The sequence below is a fragment of the Aptenodytes forsteri genome, unplaced genomic scaffold (genome assembly GCF_000699145.1).
Source record: "Aptenodytes forsteri isolate BGI_AS27 unplaced genomic scaffold, ASM69914v1 Scaffold760, whole genome shotgun sequence".
NCBI classification, from domain to species: domain Eukaryota; kingdom Metazoa; phylum Chordata; class Aves; order Sphenisciformes; family Spheniscidae; genus Aptenodytes; species Aptenodytes forsteri.
The window spans coordinates 85,552-104,619 of NW_008796108.1; the positions used below are offsets into that span (position 1 = coordinate 85,552).

General features: G+C 49.2%; 1 protein-coding gene across 1 annotated transcript in view; it reads right to left on the minus strand.

Annotated features, from left to right (window-relative positions):
• Positions 1–1,282: 1,282 nt before the first annotated feature.
• Positions 1,283–19,068, minus strand: part of GRIK4 (glutamate ionotropic receptor kainate type subunit 4) — a 143,045-nt gene continuing 125,259 nt past the window's right edge. Inside the window, exons 13-19 of the mRNA XM_009286740.2 lie at positions 12,121–12,230; positions 9,795–9,968; positions 9,481–9,646; positions 6,864–7,089; positions 5,308–5,436; positions 2,162–2,280; positions 1,283–1,648 (exon numbers count right to left, since the gene is read on the minus strand). Coding sequence (XP_009285015.1) covers positions 1,283–1,648; positions 2,162–2,280; positions 5,308–5,436; positions 6,864–7,089; positions 9,481–9,646; positions 9,795–9,968; positions 12,121–12,230 — 1,290 coding nt within the window. The remainder of the gene's footprint in view (positions 1,649–2,161; positions 2,281–5,307; positions 5,437–6,863; positions 7,090–9,480; positions 9,647–9,794; positions 9,969–12,120; positions 12,231–19,068) is intronic.

The window sequence follows — 19,068 nt, forward strand, 5'->3', positions numbered from 1 at the left end:
ATAGAATTTGTTTTTCAATCAGAAAATTAAACTCGTCAATGTAAAACCCACGTCTGTACCAAGCAGAGGGTGAGCTGCTGCTGTTGCTAGGGAAGTAAATATTTTCCTTACATCAGATCCCGGGCTAATGGTTTTCTCAAATGCTGTGCGGCATCGTCGCTGCTAGACATGGGCTGTAAGTCATCCTCGAAGCTGAGGGTGCTCCGTGGGTCACGGACAAGGGGAGCTCGCGAGACGGGGGCAGAGCTCAGAGTCACTTGTTCGGGAGCATGCAGAGCACGAGCCACAGATGCTTTGGGGAGCGACAGTGGGCAGCAAATGCCACCTCCCTCCGCTGGCGGGAAAGGGCAGCCTTCCCCAGCACTCCCACTCTCGCCTGCTCCCACCTCACCTTCCTCAAAAGGCTCCCCCACCCACATCCCAAAAACAGAACGGAAAAAAAGCAAAAGATAACCCCAGAACTAAACAAAAGACACAGAACCCCTGAAATTCCAGGCGTTTCAAGGCCTCTTTGAGTTCACTGTGTTCGTTGGTTGGTTTTTGGCATTTTAATATATATATATATATCTGTGTGTATATATATATATTTTAATATATAAGTATTTTAACAACTCCTCAGATGGACTTTCAGCAAATGCTGCTTCTCACGGGGAGTGTGTGCTATCCCATCCTTCCCCCCCTCCCTCAGTCCACCTGCCACACTCTGAAAAGGAAGAAGATATCAGCACCTGAAACCTGGTGCCTTGGAGACTAGGTCCTGACGTACCCAAAATAAACCAAAACAAAATGATGACTCCTCCCTTCCCATCCCTTATCCACATCAAATAAAAAGACCCTCCCCCCCGCCCTTTGAGAACATCCCCCGGTAAGTCTACGTGATGGCAAGACGGCGCCAGCGTCCTTTCTCCTGGCTCTGGGGTGGAGAAGTTCCAAGAACCGCTCTTGCCCCTGGGTGGGCGATATCTGCTACACCAGTTACCCCCCACGTCCCTCCTTCCCGCCGCGGAGCCGCGTGGTGGCACGGAGCCAACTGCTGGAGACAGGCCAGCCAGAGGACCTCGCTCCTGCTGCGTCAGGCTTCCATGAGACACGCGTCCTCTCGGACGCCGAAACCAAAGCTGACCCTCTGGCCAGGCCTGCGCGTCAGCCCAAAGGTCCGCCTTGCTCTGGAGAAGCTGGGTAACTGCTTTTAATTTAAAAACAAGTTGACATTGTACAAGTCCATGTTCTGTAAAATGGAACAGGACCCTCTCGGCCCACCCCAACGCCCCCTGCCCCAGCGTTACTCAGGCTCGCTGCTGTTGGTGGTCTTCTCCCACTCCAAGCTCTCTTCGCTCTGTGCAGGTGAGCCCGCAGACGGCCGTGCCCGGAGGCCCTGAAACCTGCGGCACTCGGGGCACACCCGGATGTGCGTGCACCCTCGGGCGACCAGGGCGGCTTCTTGTGCCAGTCTTTGTGCCAGGGGATCTGGCTCACCCCCACTGCACAGCTTCCCGTTGCTGAGCGTGGTTGTGCTGCGGGCTCGGCGTTCCTCTGGGATAACGGGGCGAGTCCGTACCATTCCCCCTCGCCTCCGACGAGGGTGGAAACTGTCCTTGCAGAGAATGATGTTGCGCAGCTCCGTCACCATTTCTTGGCACACCGACACCTGGAAGGCAGACCCGAGACATACTGCTCACCTAAGTAAGCTGCAAGCCCAGCAGTGCTGCATCTGCTCTGGCTTCTGATGCCAAAATGTTATGGATTCAGTCGTTAATCTGGCCACTGGCTTTCGACACCAATGCTCGGGCATTTATGCTTGATTTAGCCCAAACAGATTCCGCCTCTTGTCAGAGACCCTCCTGTGTTCTGGATCCCCAAATCAACACGAGACCCAAACCTATTGCAGGTAGAAATCCTCAGGTGATCCCGCCTCCAGGAAAGGTACCGGGATGTTGTACACATCCTTGATCCCTTCAAAAGCCCTTGGAGCATCCCTACAGCCTCGATCTTAGTAGGAGTGCATGAGAAGCTCGTGCATTTTAGACCCTGCCCAATGCACCTAACCTTCTCGTGCATTTGAGGTCTCATTACTAGGAACGCTCATCTCAGCCTGGGTGTATTACTTGCATAAAATAGCAATAAACACACACTATCCCCTCAGGACACTTTCAGGTCCTACCTCTGACTGTTCAGAGTGCCGAAGGCTCCACAAAAATTCCAGCATTGCCATAAAAATTGCTACGATTAAGCCACAGATGAGAACCACGAAGATTCCACCAATATTCTCCATTCCCAGGCCTAAAATAAAGCAGAAGAGACAACGTTGTGGAGAGGCAGACGCAACAAATTGCAAGCATCGCTGTACAGAAATTCCAACTCTCTGCTGTTTAGTTGGCATTGCATACACCCAGCCAGGGACCAAAAACACATAGCCAGCGCTGTCCTATCAATAGCTAACCGCATGACTTGGATGGCAAACTGAATGACTTGCAATAACTGCACGATCGAAAACGCGTTCTCAGAAATGATGATTTTGCAGATAAACAGCAAGTACATTGGAGGGAAGTACAAAGCAATTTGTGGACAAATTGAAAACAGGAGAAAAAAATGAGAGATCAATTGGGCACATTAATCCCTGCAAATTATTAACCCAGCTCTAGTTGCTTTGAACTTCGCAAAGGAAGATGAGCAATGTTGTTAAAGAAGCGGAGATGAAGAAGACAAGAAAGGGCTTTAAAGAAAGCTGGCACCAAGAAAAGCTCCTTTGATTGCATTACAAAGTGCTGGGTGAAAAATGATTACAACTGCTTGTATTGCAGTAGCAAGGAGAGGTTCCAAACAAGACCAGGACCCAACACTGTTTCACACCATACAGTGACCAAATGGGGTCCCTGCCACCCAGGGGTACCTGGTTACAGGTTGGGTGCTCTCTGCCCAGCACCCTCTGGCCCATGAGGAGGAAACGTCCCTTTCCATAGGGCGACTCATCTCACCTCCCTTGGACAACTCTCTTACAACGGGATGACTACCATCTCTACTGATCGTAGGAGCCATTCAGCCACCTCGGGCCAAATGCTACACATGCAGACAGCTTCACTTAGGGGAGGGACTAAATCGCACGCGCGGCAGCTGCCAGCCCTGTCCTACACGGCTTGCGCTCCAGAAAGCTCACTGGCTGGAACAAAAATCCACCCGTCAAGAACCTGGCCTGAGCTTTCTGTGTGCCGAGGCTGTCACCTCGCTTCCCACCCTGACCCCTGTCCCCAAACCTGCAGCCTGTGCCCCCGTCCGGCCCTGCAGAACAGGACCATGAGAGGAGCTGGGGAGCAGTGCCGGCCTCAGCACACACTGTCCGAGAAACGGCTCTTCTCTCCTGTGCTTGATGGTTTTGGGTCTCAGGTGGACTGGGCCCCTCATTGGATTGATTACTAAAAAGCATGCGGTGCTTTGCACTGAGGTGACTGTATGAGGCCATTTCTCAACAAGAACATTTATAAAAATCTTCCTCTCCCCTCTGTAGCATTAAATCAAAGTGTAAGAACCAATGATTTATTGACTTAATTTCTGCGTGGCTTTTAGACATAAAATCTCACCAAAATCCTTGTAAATCGCTGACCTGTTTTGTTCTACAACTTCGGAGGTCACATTTCTCCCTCCTCCTCCGTCATTCTTTTGGCATTGCCTCCGGAGCAATCCAGTGACTCTGTAAATCAGCCCTTTGTAGAGATGTTTCCACTAAGACAGCAATTGCAGGGCAGAAAACATAGCCCATAATCACAATTTAGACCCAAGATAGAGGCCATCCTCTCCTCTCAGAAGCTCTCAAATTTGAACTTAGGGCCAGTACCTCTCTCTACATCCTTCTATCATTCTACCTGGGTGCCACCTCAGACATCCGTTCCCAAGCTCACCTGAGAGATATTTCCTTCCTTCATATACACATACCAGCAGGCTACACAGCCTTCCTCATTTCCCAAACTGAGGAAGTGAGCCATGACAGAGGGCACAACTCTCAGCAGCTCTCAAATTTGAACTTAGGGCCAGTACCTCTCTCTACATCCTTCTATCATTCTACCTGGGTGCCACCTCAGACATCCGTTCCCAAGCTCACCTGAGAGATATTTCCTTCCTTCATATACACATACCAGCAGGCTACACAGCCTTCCTCATTTCCCAAACTGAGGAAGTGAGCCATGACAGAGGGCACAAAACAGCAGAAAAACTCATCCGGGGTCACAGAGCGTGCCGGCTAGTGCCAGGAACAGCCCAGGAGCCTGCTTCCTAGCTGCCCCCTTCCAAAGCCATCTCAAAACAGCCCACAGACTAGATTCCACTTCAGAGTTGCTTTTTGCACAGTCCACGGAGGAAAAGACTCCCATGTGCCTGCTCGCCTTCAAAAGTAGCTTCTTTAATAGCTTATTGCCTTGCCCTGAGGCCTGATGTCTTACACTGGGCCAACACCGTCTGCCTCGAGACTAACAGCCCGGGCTGCCTGCAGTGCAGCACTGCCCAACAGGAAGCACTGGCTCACAGTCCCCGCGGGGTCTCCTCCAGCCTAGCTCACGAACTGGACAGACACACACACCTACACCTGCTGCAACGTCAAGAAAACAAAAGAACTACCATGGACCCGGCTTGGCTCTCCGTCTCTGCGCTCAGAAAGGTCAGAAGACCGTCCTTTCAACTGGGGGACCTGCTGGCCTCCCAGAAAACACTTGCTGAGGAAAGGGTGACTGCCAAAACTAAAAAATGCAGCAACTGTGTTAAGCTGGCAACTGCTCTCACGCTGGGACATCAGCCTAATGTGGTAGCTTTTATGGCAATTTGCATAGCATTACCCAAAAGAATTTGCTCCTCAGTTTACAGATGTACTAATAGAGTCCTTGTGTCCCTTCCACTGGCTGTTTAAAAGGCACTTTCACTTTGAGCCATTAACCAGCAGGCCTGTGGTGGAGATCCATCTCCCTTGAAGGAACCCAGGATTTTGGTCTGATCCCTTTAGCCATCCATTTTCCCATGTAATGCTGCAGACATTCATTAGAAGCTAATTTACCCTCCATATGCCTCCAATATTTGTCATTTGGTTGTTCCTGCTATCTCTGCCCCAGGCAAAAACACACAGCATGAGGTACAGCAGAGCTGTTTGGCTTTCTCCTTGAATTGTGAAGGAAGGAATCTCAGGTCAGGAGAAGGGGAAAAAGTAATTCTCAGGTGGAAAACCTGGCAGCGCTCATGTGCAGACGGATGTTCATCCTTCCACTGCTGGCAAGGATGCTTCTACTGCCTGGTCCCTTCAGCACGCTACCGGAGAGCGGCGTGGCTTACCTTTAGCTCTGTGGTCCTCCTCTTTGGGGCACTTGCCTCCTTCCCACCACTTCCGCTTCAGGATTTCCAGGCGGTTGTTCTCTTGCAACTGAAGAATGGCCAGGTCAAACTCGTCGCGAAACACAGAGCCTGCAACACCAAGAGGTACGTGGTAAGGCACCGCCTCGGCCAGCCTTCCTCCCCACTCATCCCCGCCACGATGCCCTGCCAGTGCGCCCAACTACAAAAGCTCGTCTCTGAACGGTTTGGAAGGGACTTCAGTCCATGTAAGCCCTTGAAACCTGCAGCTTCCCTGCTGGGACTGTCAACCGGTTAATGTCATTTGCAGACGGTGATTTTGCCTGTCCACCAAGACCCACATAGGCCACTGAAAGAGGTCCATTACAAGGGGGAGCTTTGGCTTCAGGGGCAGGGTCTGAAAGGCAGTTCACTATTGCACTGCTGCTCCTCCAGACCACCGAGGTCCCTCTCCTGCCATTCTGCCTCCAACTTCAACCTTGCTCTAACACTCCTTCCCTCAAACTGGTGCACTGCAACAGCAGCAAGTTCAACCTACACGCAAGCCCAAATGTTCATGGTAGAGGAGGCTCGGTACTGAGCTCTGCTGCAGTCTCGATGATGTCTGCTACCAGAGATCCCGAAGAAGGGCCGTGGGAAAGACCGCAGTTCTCCTGGTAACTCTGCACTATTGTCCCAGCGAGCAGCTTTCTGCTCTTCTTATCTGCTACGGTTTCACTGTTTAACAAGACAATGTGAGAACAAATTTAGTCCTGAAAGTAAGGATTTGTACTCACGATCAGGTCACTGTGACTTTACAAGCTTACGCATGTTAGCTAAACTATAGTGACTGTTTGTGTGACGGTTCTTATGTAATTCACCTTAACTTTGTAGTGCTAAGTGCAGGTGCTTAAAGGTCAGGAACAAGGCTTCCTGAGCCTGCGAGACTGGCCGAAAGATCAGTCAATTGCTTGGAATAACAACTACTACATCCTTTTTCTGTGCTGCCCTGGGAGATGATGTTCTCTTGCTAGCTCTCATATTTGAAAGACAAAACCCCTGCATTTGTTAAGCCTGATTATTAGCTGAGATAGTCACTGAATTGCCCAATTCTCTGTCCTGGAGTTTTAAGAACCACCAGCTGTTAAGAAACTTGTGCTAAAAACTACAAGAATTGCAACAGCATTACTTTTACAGCACTTCTGAGATAAAACAAGGAGCACAAAACGATTCAAAAACACTGGTTCAAAAGGGACACAGTCAGCAAAGAGCATATATGCAGAAAATAAGCAGCAATTTTGAAACATCTTTCACATGAATTATTTAAAGAGCCGCAGTCGCGCGTCACATGGCTCTGGACCAGAGCAGGGTCTTGTACATCTGGCTCTGAGCGTGCACCTTGGGCAACTGCAATGTATTTGATTTTCCTCCTGAGATAAAAAATGACCCTGGGCAGAGCCATGAACCGTGACATTGGCTTTAGAGCCGGTTCAGCCTTTCAAATGCTCCGGTCCTCTGCTGACAGCTGAAAAGGACTAGAATTTTTCTTCACTGCCTACCGACGGGCATGCCAATCCCGTAGCCCTTGGTGTCCAGAAGGCCCCCGACCTGCGTGAGGTTGCAATTGCGCTGACGATAATACTCGTTCATGGTGGACTCCAGCAGGAAGGCGTAATTGGAGTTCAGCACGCGCGCAATCCCCTCCTCTGTGCTCTTCACAAAGACGCTTGGCTGCTTGGAGTACATGTAGTTCCACATCCGCTGGTACGTCTGGTAGCGGGAGTTCTGCAGGAGAAAGGAGGCAAGCGCAGCTAAAGTGGGAGCATCTTGCTGTAACATAAACCCCAAGTTAGACACCACTATGAAAAGGCCACAATGGGGAAAGGAGTCAAAGCAGATTTGGTGCCAGATTCAAAAAGGATTTAGATGCGAAACCAGGACACCTCCGTTTATTCCAATGAGATTTAGAGGCTCAAATATCTTGGTGGATTTGAGACTTTGTTGGCAAAACTGGGCATGAAATGCATACCTAATTCCAATAGGTTCCAGCAAAGCTCTTTGCATAAATTCAATTTTAGAAAAATACATAGTTTCCATAACAGTGTATCAAAAACACACAAAAAAAGCCGGAACAAATAGCTCGTGCGTGGCTGACTTAAACCACCGAATGCTCCCTGTACAGCTCATACCCTACCGTCTGTCACTGTAACCTTGTGCTTAAACAGTTCACCAGCGTCAGAGCCAGACACCACCACCTTGAGAAGGGCACTGACGGCTGGGGGCAGAGCCAAAGCTCTTTGGAGTTTGTTGCTCCCTGAATCCAGATTTTGGTTCACCCCCTTGTAAGGCAAATCAAAGTACCTGCTTAAGAGAACTGGAGCCTTTTCATTGACTGTGGTAAAGTAAAGCTCAACCAGCCCTAAATCCTCAGACTTTGCTGATGGTTGAACCCACCTTGGTTTGATTGAGAGAAAAGCTGACTACGGTTAATCTCTCTTGCCTGTGCTGAGCTAAGAGTGAAACCTGCTTGCACAAAGACTGAAGATAAACACACTCTGGTCTACATTAGGAGTTTCTGAATTTGCCCCTTTCCCCTCACCCTTGCATTTCTGCAGCACACAGAATCCCTTATATCACCTCCCCTCCCGGCCACCACAGCAGGTACGTGACGTGCTCCCAGGCACCCCCTGCCATCGCACTTTCAAGGGCTCATTTTCTGCGGCTGGCGAGCGATGCTGGAGAGCCTCAGGGAATCTGCTGCTGACCTAGTTACTGTCCTCATCTGTCCAGCTCTGTCTTCGGGGTGCAGTCACTTGGGCAAGGGACAGACAAACAGGGTATGTGTTTGTTCCCGATTCACTGCACTTTTAGACCTTAATCCTGTGTGTTAGTGTCAGGGGAAACTGCTGCCAGGACAGGTTACAAGGCAAGGTGCTTCAGCAGCGGACACGCGTCTCATGCAGCCAGGAGCTGAGGGGTGGTGACGACAGCCTCAGCCATGCCTGCTTAATCCATCACTGCGTTTGACCCACCATCGTTACACCAGGGCAAATGGATCCCAACATGGTTTAGAGCGTTGCAAATGGTACCAGAACATCTTTTGCTAATTTCTTCTCTGATACCAGCGACTCCAGCACCCGCCAGGCAGTGCAGAGCCACAGTTAGGATTTTAAACTTGAAAGCCTTCCTGAAAAGAACTAAACGAGTGCCTCATATACAACCACCTTAGTCACTTGGGCTCTGTTCAGCTCATTTTAGAGGTAATGTTCTGCTTAAAAGTAGCTTTTTGCCAAACCCTGAAGGGTGTAAAGTTGGGCTGAAAAGCTCAGGCTCACTCGAGAGATTTCTCAGGCTTCCCAGTTCAGTTCAGACTCAGAAGGGGAAAGAAATGAGAAAAGCTTTCTCTCCTCTCAGAATTTCAACATGTAATAAATAAATAATCCTCAAGCAGTTCTTTGTGCATTCAGAGCACTGCAGAAAAGATTCATTCATTTATTTCCCTTCTGAATAGAAAAGGGAAGAAAAAAATTAAATTGGGCTAAATGGCGCGCATAAGTTTGCATACACTTGACTTATTTGTTTTCAGTGCCACTGACCACGTACAGACTCCAGCACTTTTACATATACTAGCCTGCCTGGGGTTTGCAAACGTTTCTTTGCTTACCCAACCTGAGGGACTCTCATGTAAAAGCCAAGATCACATCAAAACCGCATAGAGACCCATGGAAATTTGACTGCAAATGCTCATCTGCTCATATAAGACCGTGTTATATCACCACTGTGACACAGGGATGCGTACAATTTCTCACCCATGTGGTGACACTCCAAGTGTTAAGTTGCTTTCTAAGTCCAAGCAGGAAAGTCAGCTCCTCCAGGGTCCAGCACAGATGTCCTGACCCTAGTCCTCCAGCATCCCAAGAGCATGCCAGCTGCTGTGTTACAAAATCCTGCCTTCCCTGTCCTCCGCCATGCCTCCCCCACCCCATTCATCCCATCATCACCCACTGTGGATCTAGCCCAGACCTGTGCAGCCAAGCAGCCAGGGGTCTCTCCAAAGGTCCCCTCCGTGCCAGAAACCGGAATGAAACAGGCATGACAGGCTGGGGCGACATCCAAATCTGATTAAAGGGTGTCCTCTGCACCTCCTGCCCCAGTTAGCAAAAGAATGAGGTTTACTTGGAAGAAGGTCATGCTGGAGCCGCCATGAATGGTGCCGTACTCGATGGCTGTCTGGTCAGCCAGGTCATCTACGGATTCGATGGGGACGTCCATCCGCTGCACGGTGAGGAAGGCTGCCAGATTGGCCGTGTAGGAGGAGATGATGATCAAGGTGAATGCCCACCTAGGGAAAGGGGAAGCGAAGATGGTGACCCGAGATTGCCCCATGGACTGAATCTGATCTCCATCCCCACCCTCTGCCTCTCCATCTGCTCCTGCCCAGAAAAGACCCACAGAAAAGCCTTCCTTAAGAGGAGGGCTGACCTCCTTACCAGACTCCACTGACACAGCGCGTGGATAATGCTTGGGGGGCAATGGTGGAGCCTTGCTGCATGAATCCCCCGACTGGAAACCACAAGCTGTTGCCGAGAGAGTACTGATTCACGAGAAGATTGCATCTGCCTTGTGAGCAGGGGTGGGGGCTGTACCACTCGTACGGTGTCAATCTAAAACAACAAGAAACAGGTAGCTCAAGTAATTCACTGGGAAATCGGCACTTTGGAGAAAAAAAGCAAAAAAAGAAAAGCTGTGAAGCCCTAACTCTCCTGGAGGCAGATTTTTCTGAGGAGGAAACTCTTTGCTGTCAATTGACGCTCCAGGGCTCAGAGCTGTGCGAAATGCTTGCTCTAAGACTCAGAAGCCAGAGGCTTTCTTGTAAAGATTTGCAAAAGTTTTGAGAGGCTCTGCTGAAAATCTGGGCATGGGCTGCGGGGAGGCTGGAGCCCTGTGTACGAATTTGTACCATGGACAACCACAACAATAATTCCAGATGTGCACAGACTTGATGTGAAACTGAAATCAAACATCTTTGGCTGTGTTCCCTGCTGGAGAATAAGCATCAATGGGAAGTTCAAAAGTGAAGTGCGTGAGACCTGTCTGCATGACACCATCGAGAAAAATAACAGTATTGGTACAAATGGTTGCTCTGAGAGGTCTGATTGCCCTGGCAAGGTCTAGGTCCCAGGTCTAGTTTGAAGCCAAGTGCTTGTGTTTCGAAGCATCACATACTTTCAATGCTCACGGGGACAGGACAGAGGTGGGAATCTGAAATGACAGCCTGTCACTGAAGTGACTGTAGCCTAGCTCTCTTTTTTTTTGCTGTTGCCAATCCTCGGTTCCCTGGTTGCTAAGAAAGTCTTCTAATTCCTATGCTGCAATTCATTATATTGCTAATGGTTAACAAAGCTGGTGCCTGGGAGGGTCATTCTGAGGATACTGCTAATACAGCTGCAGGACTCTGCCAGCTTATGCAGTATTTAACCAAAATGAGGTGTTTATTTTTGTTTCTGCGTCTCCTACCTCACTGTGATGCCAGCGAAGTGGAGGTTATTTCTTGAAGACTTTCTATGGTTGGATCAAGCACTGGCAGTAAAAAACACTGCTCTGGGAGAGTCTTCTGCAATTCACAGGGTCAAAAGCTCCTTACTGCTGAGCAAGGCAGAAAGCAGTGTCCAAAGCTCCATCTCCAGTGAGAAGCTGCGTAAAGGCACCTTTTTGGAGCATCATGTTTAAAACATGAGGAGGGGGCTAAAGGGGCACCAAATCTCAGTCTGCAGAGAGCGCCGGACTGCATTATTCAATGGTTTCTTCAGAACTACGTTTCTGAGGCTGTAACGGCATTCGAAAAAACCATTAAAGCCCTGTCAGGATGACAACTTTAGCCATGCTAAGGGACTGAGTGACAGCACAGTTCCAATTTTTGTAATGAGAATTGGGTATTAACTGTGTCCCGAAACAACCTTCAAGCCCTGAGCATGCTTTTGGGACACATCGCCAGGACACAGTTCAACTATGTCTGAAAAGGCCCATCTATGCCACCAACCATAAGCAGTTTGTTAGGAGGTCAGGGAAAACAGCAATGGAGCACAGACCCCGGGCCTCAATGGGAGACACGCTGCAGACAAGCGCTGTGATATATTTTAAGGCTGATTTAAATTAGTCATAGGGAAATGGAACTGCGAGCTGTCAAGTGAGGCTCTGCACATCAACCAAGAGGCTAAGGTTAAAAGGTTAAAAGGTATTAATGAACTTCCTTTTTCTGTACACACTGGGTTTTACAGGGCCAGAGGAACCAAACATAACTACTGGAATTTGCGTTAATATCTCTGAATGCATTTGCCGGTGCCTGCCAGCCTCCGCTCTCCTGTTCAAGACAAGTGGTTGGTTTATCTGTTGCAGATCAAGCATCTACAGGGAGCAGCACCACTTGCACAGCACCAGCCCTACTCCCAAACCTCCTCCCTCCCTTCCCACGCAGCTCTCGGCACTGGCACCCACCGCTGTGGCCAAGCACGCTCCTGAATCGTGGCACGCTGCTCCCGCCCTCCCCGTCACAGCCGTGCCAACGGCCATCCCAGGGCTGCCATATGCATTGGTGACGTGCCTGCGCGGGCCCTCAGCAGCAAAGCCCCAGTTCCCAGCTGGCGGAGGGCAGGGGGCTGGGACGCTTCTGCCCCCCTTACTGTGCCCTCCACAGTGGGATGGGGGATGTCCCCGTGTCCCCCTGTGCAGCCCCTCACCACGCATCGCCCCACGGGTCTGGGAGCGTGACGCTAGATGGCACCGCGAGGAAGGAAAAGGCAGCGCCAGTCACATTACCGAGCAACCAAGAAGAGGACGCAGCTGACAGCCAGGTAGGCGAGCAGCATGAAGAGCCAGACGCCAGGGGAAAAGGGATCCAGGAACGAGAAGTAGCCAGGTTTGCGGCCCTGGAAGGGAAACAAAAAGGAGTTTGACCAGTTTGTATTTCTGCAAGTTAAGTAGTCCATTCTGAAAAAGACGCAAAGAAACACACCTGCCCTGATGCTGGCAACGAATGGGAGCAACAGAAGGGAGATAAAGTAAACAGGGCTTTGCAAAAGCCTTGCAGGGAAAACAGGTGACACCAAATGCAACAAATGACCAAGTCCTGCAGCATCTCCCTGCTGGGATTCATCTCCTAAGACTATTCCTCTCCCCACCTCAACCACCTTTGTTCCTCCAAGCAAAGAAAGAAGTGAATTGATAGAAAAATTGAGACAATCGCAGCACCCTGCCCTCCCCACGGTAGGATGTGCTGCACCCCTCGCCTGCAGGGCCTCCGAGGGGGTCGTCCCCATCTGGAGCCTTTGTCCACCCAAGCAGGCTGCACACCACGCTTGCTGGGCAGGAGGGGGCTCCCCTGGGAGAGCACGCCTGAGCTCGGAGGTGGGTGGGATCCTTTGCATGAAGCAGAGGGGGGAAAAAATATTTTTGTGCAGAAAAGGAAAAAAAAGAGAAGTTTGCAGTATTTCTGGTTTTCTTTCTTCAGCCTTGAAATGTTTCTTCTCTACAAAACTCAATAAAATTATTACTTTTATCTCAGGGAACACGATATTTTTATCTCCAGAATGCGTCAGAATTTCCTGTTTTTTCTCAGCAAACCACCTTTCCTTGAAAAGTAAGGCTTCACTGCTAGAAAAAAAACAGGTTGATCTTCTCTCAAAGTACCTTTATAATTTTCACAAGGATACTGCCACCATTGAAATCTTGTCAAATTTAGTAAAATTTGTGCAAAGGGAGGATTAATTTCTAGAAGTTGTTTCTCAAAAGCTGAACACCTCCCATTTTGGTGAGCGTACTTCTCCCGCCACCACCAGCTCTGCATATGCAGCTCCCCTGCAACGCAGCCTCCTCCAGGATGGAAAAAACAGCCACTAATTTACCTTTGAGCACTCTCAACGCCACCGTGGAGGACAGGGGGAAGAGGTCAATAGAGCACAAGCCGCAGGACTAAAGAGGTGCTCTTTTGCTCTCTGTGCGATTTTTAATATCCACGTGGAGCAGAAAGCGCTTTGTTTCAGCACTGTGCACCCCTGACACATCTCTCCCACCCCGAACGCTGCATGTGTTCAGGCAACGCTCATCTACCTGAGGCATCTTCTTTCCTTACCGTCTCCTCTGAAAGACTCCCAGCAAAAGCATGAACTCCCAGCGCAGGGCTAAAGGGTTGCATTAACCCCATGGGAACGTGAGCCCTTTGCTCAGAGGAGCCAGTACCTTCCACCCCGAACCACAAAGTCAGTCCTGGCATTACAAAACCTCAAGCTCTACAGTTTCCCCAAGCACCTGTACCCAGGAAGCTGCCCACGAGTCAGAGCTCCTGTGAAAGCTTTTACTGTAAAGTCAGAGTGGAAACAGCCTTTTATCACATCTCGGCCAGGCCGCCAGCGTATTTCTTAATGGCACCTTGCTCTGTTGTGTGCTGAAAACGTCTATCACTGTTTGCTCAACGCAGCTCACTCCAGCAGCCGTTTCCCAGCACTTGCAGCACGGCAGCTGCTCCGCTGTAGTTCGATCGCTTTACGCAAAAGCTGCTGCTGGGGATCATCTTTGACACACAGAGGCCTCATTTTTCCCTAGTCCACTGCCTTACCTTGTCCATCTGTGACACCACATAAACTAATAATAGCTGGTAATAAATAACACCTAACCTCAATTACATAGCAAACCCAGAGCATCAAAGACCAGAGTCCTGACATTTTAGAGCTGTGCTTAATCCAAAGGCGGTGAATAATTTTCTGTTTTCACAAAAGTCCCCAGGAAACATAGCTGCTTTTTTTTTTTTCCTTCCCCAGACTCAGAGCAGCACTTTAGATTCCATTTCCATTAAAAAACACTGGTTTACTACTGAAGTATTCCTCATCTTATGCAAAACCTGAATTTCACAAGGTCTTGTTCTTCTGAAGACTAAGTTGTTGCTAGAAAAGGCAATAGTTGTTGCACAAAAATCTTCCTCTACTAAAAATATCTAGGATACTGTGATATTCTCAGCTCCAGTCACCAGCCGGGACCGTAACACATCTCAGAAACCTCCTACAGCAAACTCTGCCCTGCATGAAGTAAAGAACCACCACACTGTAACATCCTATCCCTGTATCCTTAAGGACAAGATGAGTTTGAGCTTGGGATCTACATTAGCATTTTTAGAGAATCTGGCTTATTAAGCCTTTTAACAAATAGATGAGTTAAGAATCAGTGGTTCAGACCATCCTGCGTCCATTTTCAGATTAATTTAAAGTTACTTCCCAAGCAAGGGTTCAGGTTCTCCTAGGTCACCGTAACATCCTATCCCTGTATCCTTAAGGACAAGATGAGTTTGAGCTTGGGATCTACATTAGCATTTTTAGAGAATCTGGCTTATTAAGCCTTTTAACAAATAGATGAGTTAAGAATCAGTGGTTCAGACCATCCTGTGTCCATTTTCAGATTAATTTAAAGTTACTTCCCAAGCAAGGGTTCAGGTTCTCCTAGGTATAATTCCAGAGTCTTTCTTTAAGACAAGGTCTCTCTTCCGTACCGGGTTATCTTGCTGTGCTTGGTATAAGCAGGTGGGGTACAAACAGTGAAAGATACTACGTTCTTCTTTTGTCCTTTCCCTTTTTTTGGTCAATTGCTGCGGTGTTCTGCTTTTCCTTATATTCTTCCCAGAAACCCAGAGAGAGACAAATGACTGCTACAGCCAGCATCTGGGCTCAAACCAAGGGCCTTCAGAGCCAGAGACGCTGCTGGAAACTACAGCAGAGTCTGTAGAAACTACAGAATCCCGGAGGGATTCACATTTCCAGTAACATCCTTTGCTCGCCTTGCTGGAGCTCCTCTCGCTGTTTCAGAGAGGTGAGACCATCTCACAAGTCTGCAGGCTCCAAGGTGCCCTCCCCTCTGCACTTCTCGCTGATCCCATCCAGATGATCATGGACTTCTCGATGCCAACAGGAAGCCAAAGGTAGGCAATGTCAAAGCTCTTCTCTTTAGCGACCGCATGGCTTTCCTGGATGCCCCACAGGCCCCTGGTTCCCTTTTTCACCTAGAGCTAAACTGGCTCAGCTGCCTCTCTTCTTCCACAGGTGTTTACACACTCAAGAATGAAATGAGGCAATGGGAACCTGCAAGGTGTGAAGGGCACCATCTGCCCTCGGCCGAGCAAACTGGAGCTTCTCAAGCAGAAGATCATTCTGGGCGGCTTATCCCTGCTCGGCATCCCAGAGCTGGCAAGAAACTCCCAGGCACTGGCAGTGCCTCGGCTGGGGCTCCCTCGTGAGATGCTCCTGTAACAAAGTTCCTTTCTGTAATTAAGGCCTTGATGTCTTCTCTATGTTTCTGGGGCAGTTTGTCAATAAATTACGCTCATTAAGGAAATTGCGTTGGAAGCTTTAAGTCTCAGGCTTGGCAATGACTCTCTCCTGTGACTTTACAGTAGTAGTAGTTCTGGTTCTTTTCAGCTACAGTCATTTTCAGGCTGCTGCTACATATTCTTTTCATTCACAGTTGTGGATAAGAATAAAGATATTCTGTTCCCACGGAGGGCACAAACTCTCTCTTATCTGTCTGTTTTGAAGATGGGAATGACAATATCTGGAGTCTGTCAGATATTTTTAGCTGGTCCCAATACAGCTTTGTTAATTGGAAGAGCTATTTTTCCTGGAATAGAAATGTTCAAAATGTCCAATAATTGATGAAGGCCTCCTGCAAATCCTCTGATGGAAGCAGGAGAGATTCATTTACCCTCCTCAGTCGTTCTTGGAAGTCTTCATTTTCAGCCAGAGAGAACCAGTTTTCTGGGCAGATACCGATGACTGAAGAGCCTGAACGTGCAGGACATCCAGGAAGAGGAGGAGGAGTGGAGCTATACGGCATGGTCCTGGGTTTGTCTGTGTTCAGGTCCGTAAAAGACCTTACGACTCCCTGCCTGCCCTGCACACACACACACACAGAGCCTGAAGGGACCCCAGCACTCGCCTGTTCCCTCTTGCAGAAACAGTCAGCCCTACCTATGTCATTTCTCATAGACATTTGTCCCTAAAAAAGGCAGGCAAGAGAACTCTATTCTGTCTCTAAGTCAGAAGGAAAGCAAGAAAACTCAGCTTGGAAAAGCAGAAACGTTGATGCGTGCTAGGTATAACTGCAGTGCATTTGGTCTCACCAAAACAAAGCGTGTATATTCTGGGATGACCACATCTGATCCAGATCCCTCCCTCTCCAGGGTCCTTTCTCTGGAGTCGATAAGCAAAACCCAAGCACAGGCTGCTGTGAATCCTGAGTCTAATTTGGGGGTCACCAGATGGTCCACAACTGACGGGGCAATGCGTACCATGGCCCCGGGCATGCCTGGGGCCAGCGGTTGCTCCCATCCCTGCTTCAGTGAAGCAGGAGGCTTGCTGGTAGAGAAGCACGGGTTATCAGGAGGGGTGCTCAGCTCCTTGGCCTCGGCTGTCGAGCCTCCTCTAGCTGGAATGAAGGAGCTACTCATTCGGTCCTTTCCATTTCATGTCTTCTGCAGCAATCAAGTAGAAACACTTTAAGCCTCAGTTCACTTGGCCTAAACTCACCCATTCCAGTGTACTCACCAAATCTACGTTTTCTCATCTTAAGGCAGAGCACAGTAAGGACTTTCAGGGCTGATGAGCCAGAATCATGTGCTACCTAGCCCCTCGTTCCCTGCCATAGAGGCAGGTATGTGAGCAAAAGTGTGTGTGTGCTACAAATAAACCTGACTTTCAACATCCCTCTGTGCAGAAATGGCACTGGGCACCTGATTTCAGCCGTTTGCCAAGCAGAGTGACTGCTCAGGACTTGTCATCTATCTCCTGCCTTCCACGGCTCCCACCAGCTGGTCAGAATGGGAACATAATAAAACAAAGCAAGCTTTTTCTCTTAGCAGCCTGCAAGTCAGCCTATTAGAGTCCCCGTGTCAGAAATCCATACTTGATTATATCACAACAAGTGAAATTGAGAAAAATGACAGCCCCATTTAAAGCTGCCATATTTGGTTATGTGTGATAAGAGACACATGCACTGTGGTGGCAGGGTTGGCGGGGTGGGGAGGAGAAAGGGGGGAGAAATCATTTGCCACTGGAGTTACATGGAAATTAAAATAAAATGTCATCACACTGGGAGGAGACCAGCACATGGAGGCAACTCCTCAGCAAGAGATTTATTTGTGGTTATTTATTAGGTTACGTCTGATCTGCACTGTGATTAACATACGTCAGCTGCAATTTTTGACATTGCAGAGATGTTTGTTGCGGCGAGGAAGGGAAGGGAGGGGAGGGGATAGGAGCAGATGGGGCTGTGGGGCTGCCTTCCACTGCTCTGCAAACCACATCCTTAAAGAAAAAACAGAGCAATTAGCTATCACGCCTTTCCTTGTTAAATAAATATTTACCAGTTTAATTAGTTAATTGCCACGCAGCTCTCGGAAACTCTCCTCAAGCTAAGCAGGGAAGGTCTGGACAAAGAGGGGCCAAGTGCTGGTGAGGGAAGAGGGGGCTCTGAGCTTCCCTGCTGGGGAGACCTTCCTGCTCCTGGGGAGGGCACGAGCCCAGGCTGCCTCTGCCATCGCTCCTTGTGGCCTCGATGCAGCAAAGCAGGGTTCGCTGCGGGGTGACCTGGCCTGGGAGATGCCCTGCGTCTCCCTTGCAAGCCTGCCTGGGTCACTGGGCAGCCCTCCTACTCAAAGTCCTAACTGGGTCCTTCGTCGGGCAGCTGAAGACCAAGTCCTGACCGACGGCAGGGGACTATTTGCCAAACACTTTTTAAGACTGTAATTATTAATCCTGTTCAGTTTGGTAAATGCCTAAAGGGCAGGCGGGAACATGGCTGTGTTGCGTTAGTCTGGTATCAGCACGAGCAGCAGATGGTCTCTGCCCTGAAGAACTTACACTCTAAGTAGATGTGTCAGACACATTTATATCGAGCTCGCACAGAGGCAGCAGCAAATGCCTTGCACTTACAGAGCAGATCACGTGCAAACCCTGCACCAATATTCCTGTGTTTCCTCTGGAGGGAGCGACATCAGCCTCACGCTGTTCAGGGAATGACACCTCATTAAGGGACTTGCTGAAGGTTATGGTGTAAATTGGAGGCAGAGCACGCATGGTACTCAATCCCCAAACTTTAAAAATACACGCGAGAAAGCAAGAAACTTGGTTATAATCCCAGCCAAGAGATGCTGGCAGAAACACCTCCCGGATCCACGGGGCAGCTGGTGGTGTGAAAAAGCAAGCGTAGCAGGGAAGGGACAGTTACACTTGACTTCTGGGAGCTTGAAGAGTCTGACCCTTTTTGATCAGTTAAGTCATTGATCCTAAATTGTGCACATACCAGAGGAAACAGAATTTTAACTAGATTTTAATTACTTGTTTGTTCTTGGTAAGAGCCACTCAGCAGAGAGATGTATGTGCAAGTTTGTTTATGTTCATACCAAAGGCTGCATCCTTAACAGCCTTGCGAATTGAGAGAGGGGGCTGGGAGAGGCAGCTTTAATTGTTTTATCCTTTTGGCTGCTGTTGTTGAGCTGATGGGAAACCAAGACTGCAATTCGCATCACACTCAGCACCGTACAGAGCACATTTCCAAAACGCAGATTGGGAATAATATGACATCCTGTTGCAAAGGACCTGGATGCCAGAGCTTGCCTCCTGTGACACCGGGGAACCGGGGGCTTTGCCTGGCCCATATGGGCGTAGCTGGGGAAAAATCTGTCCTCTCCTGAGCTTCAGGAAGAAGCTAGAACAACAGAGAGTTGGA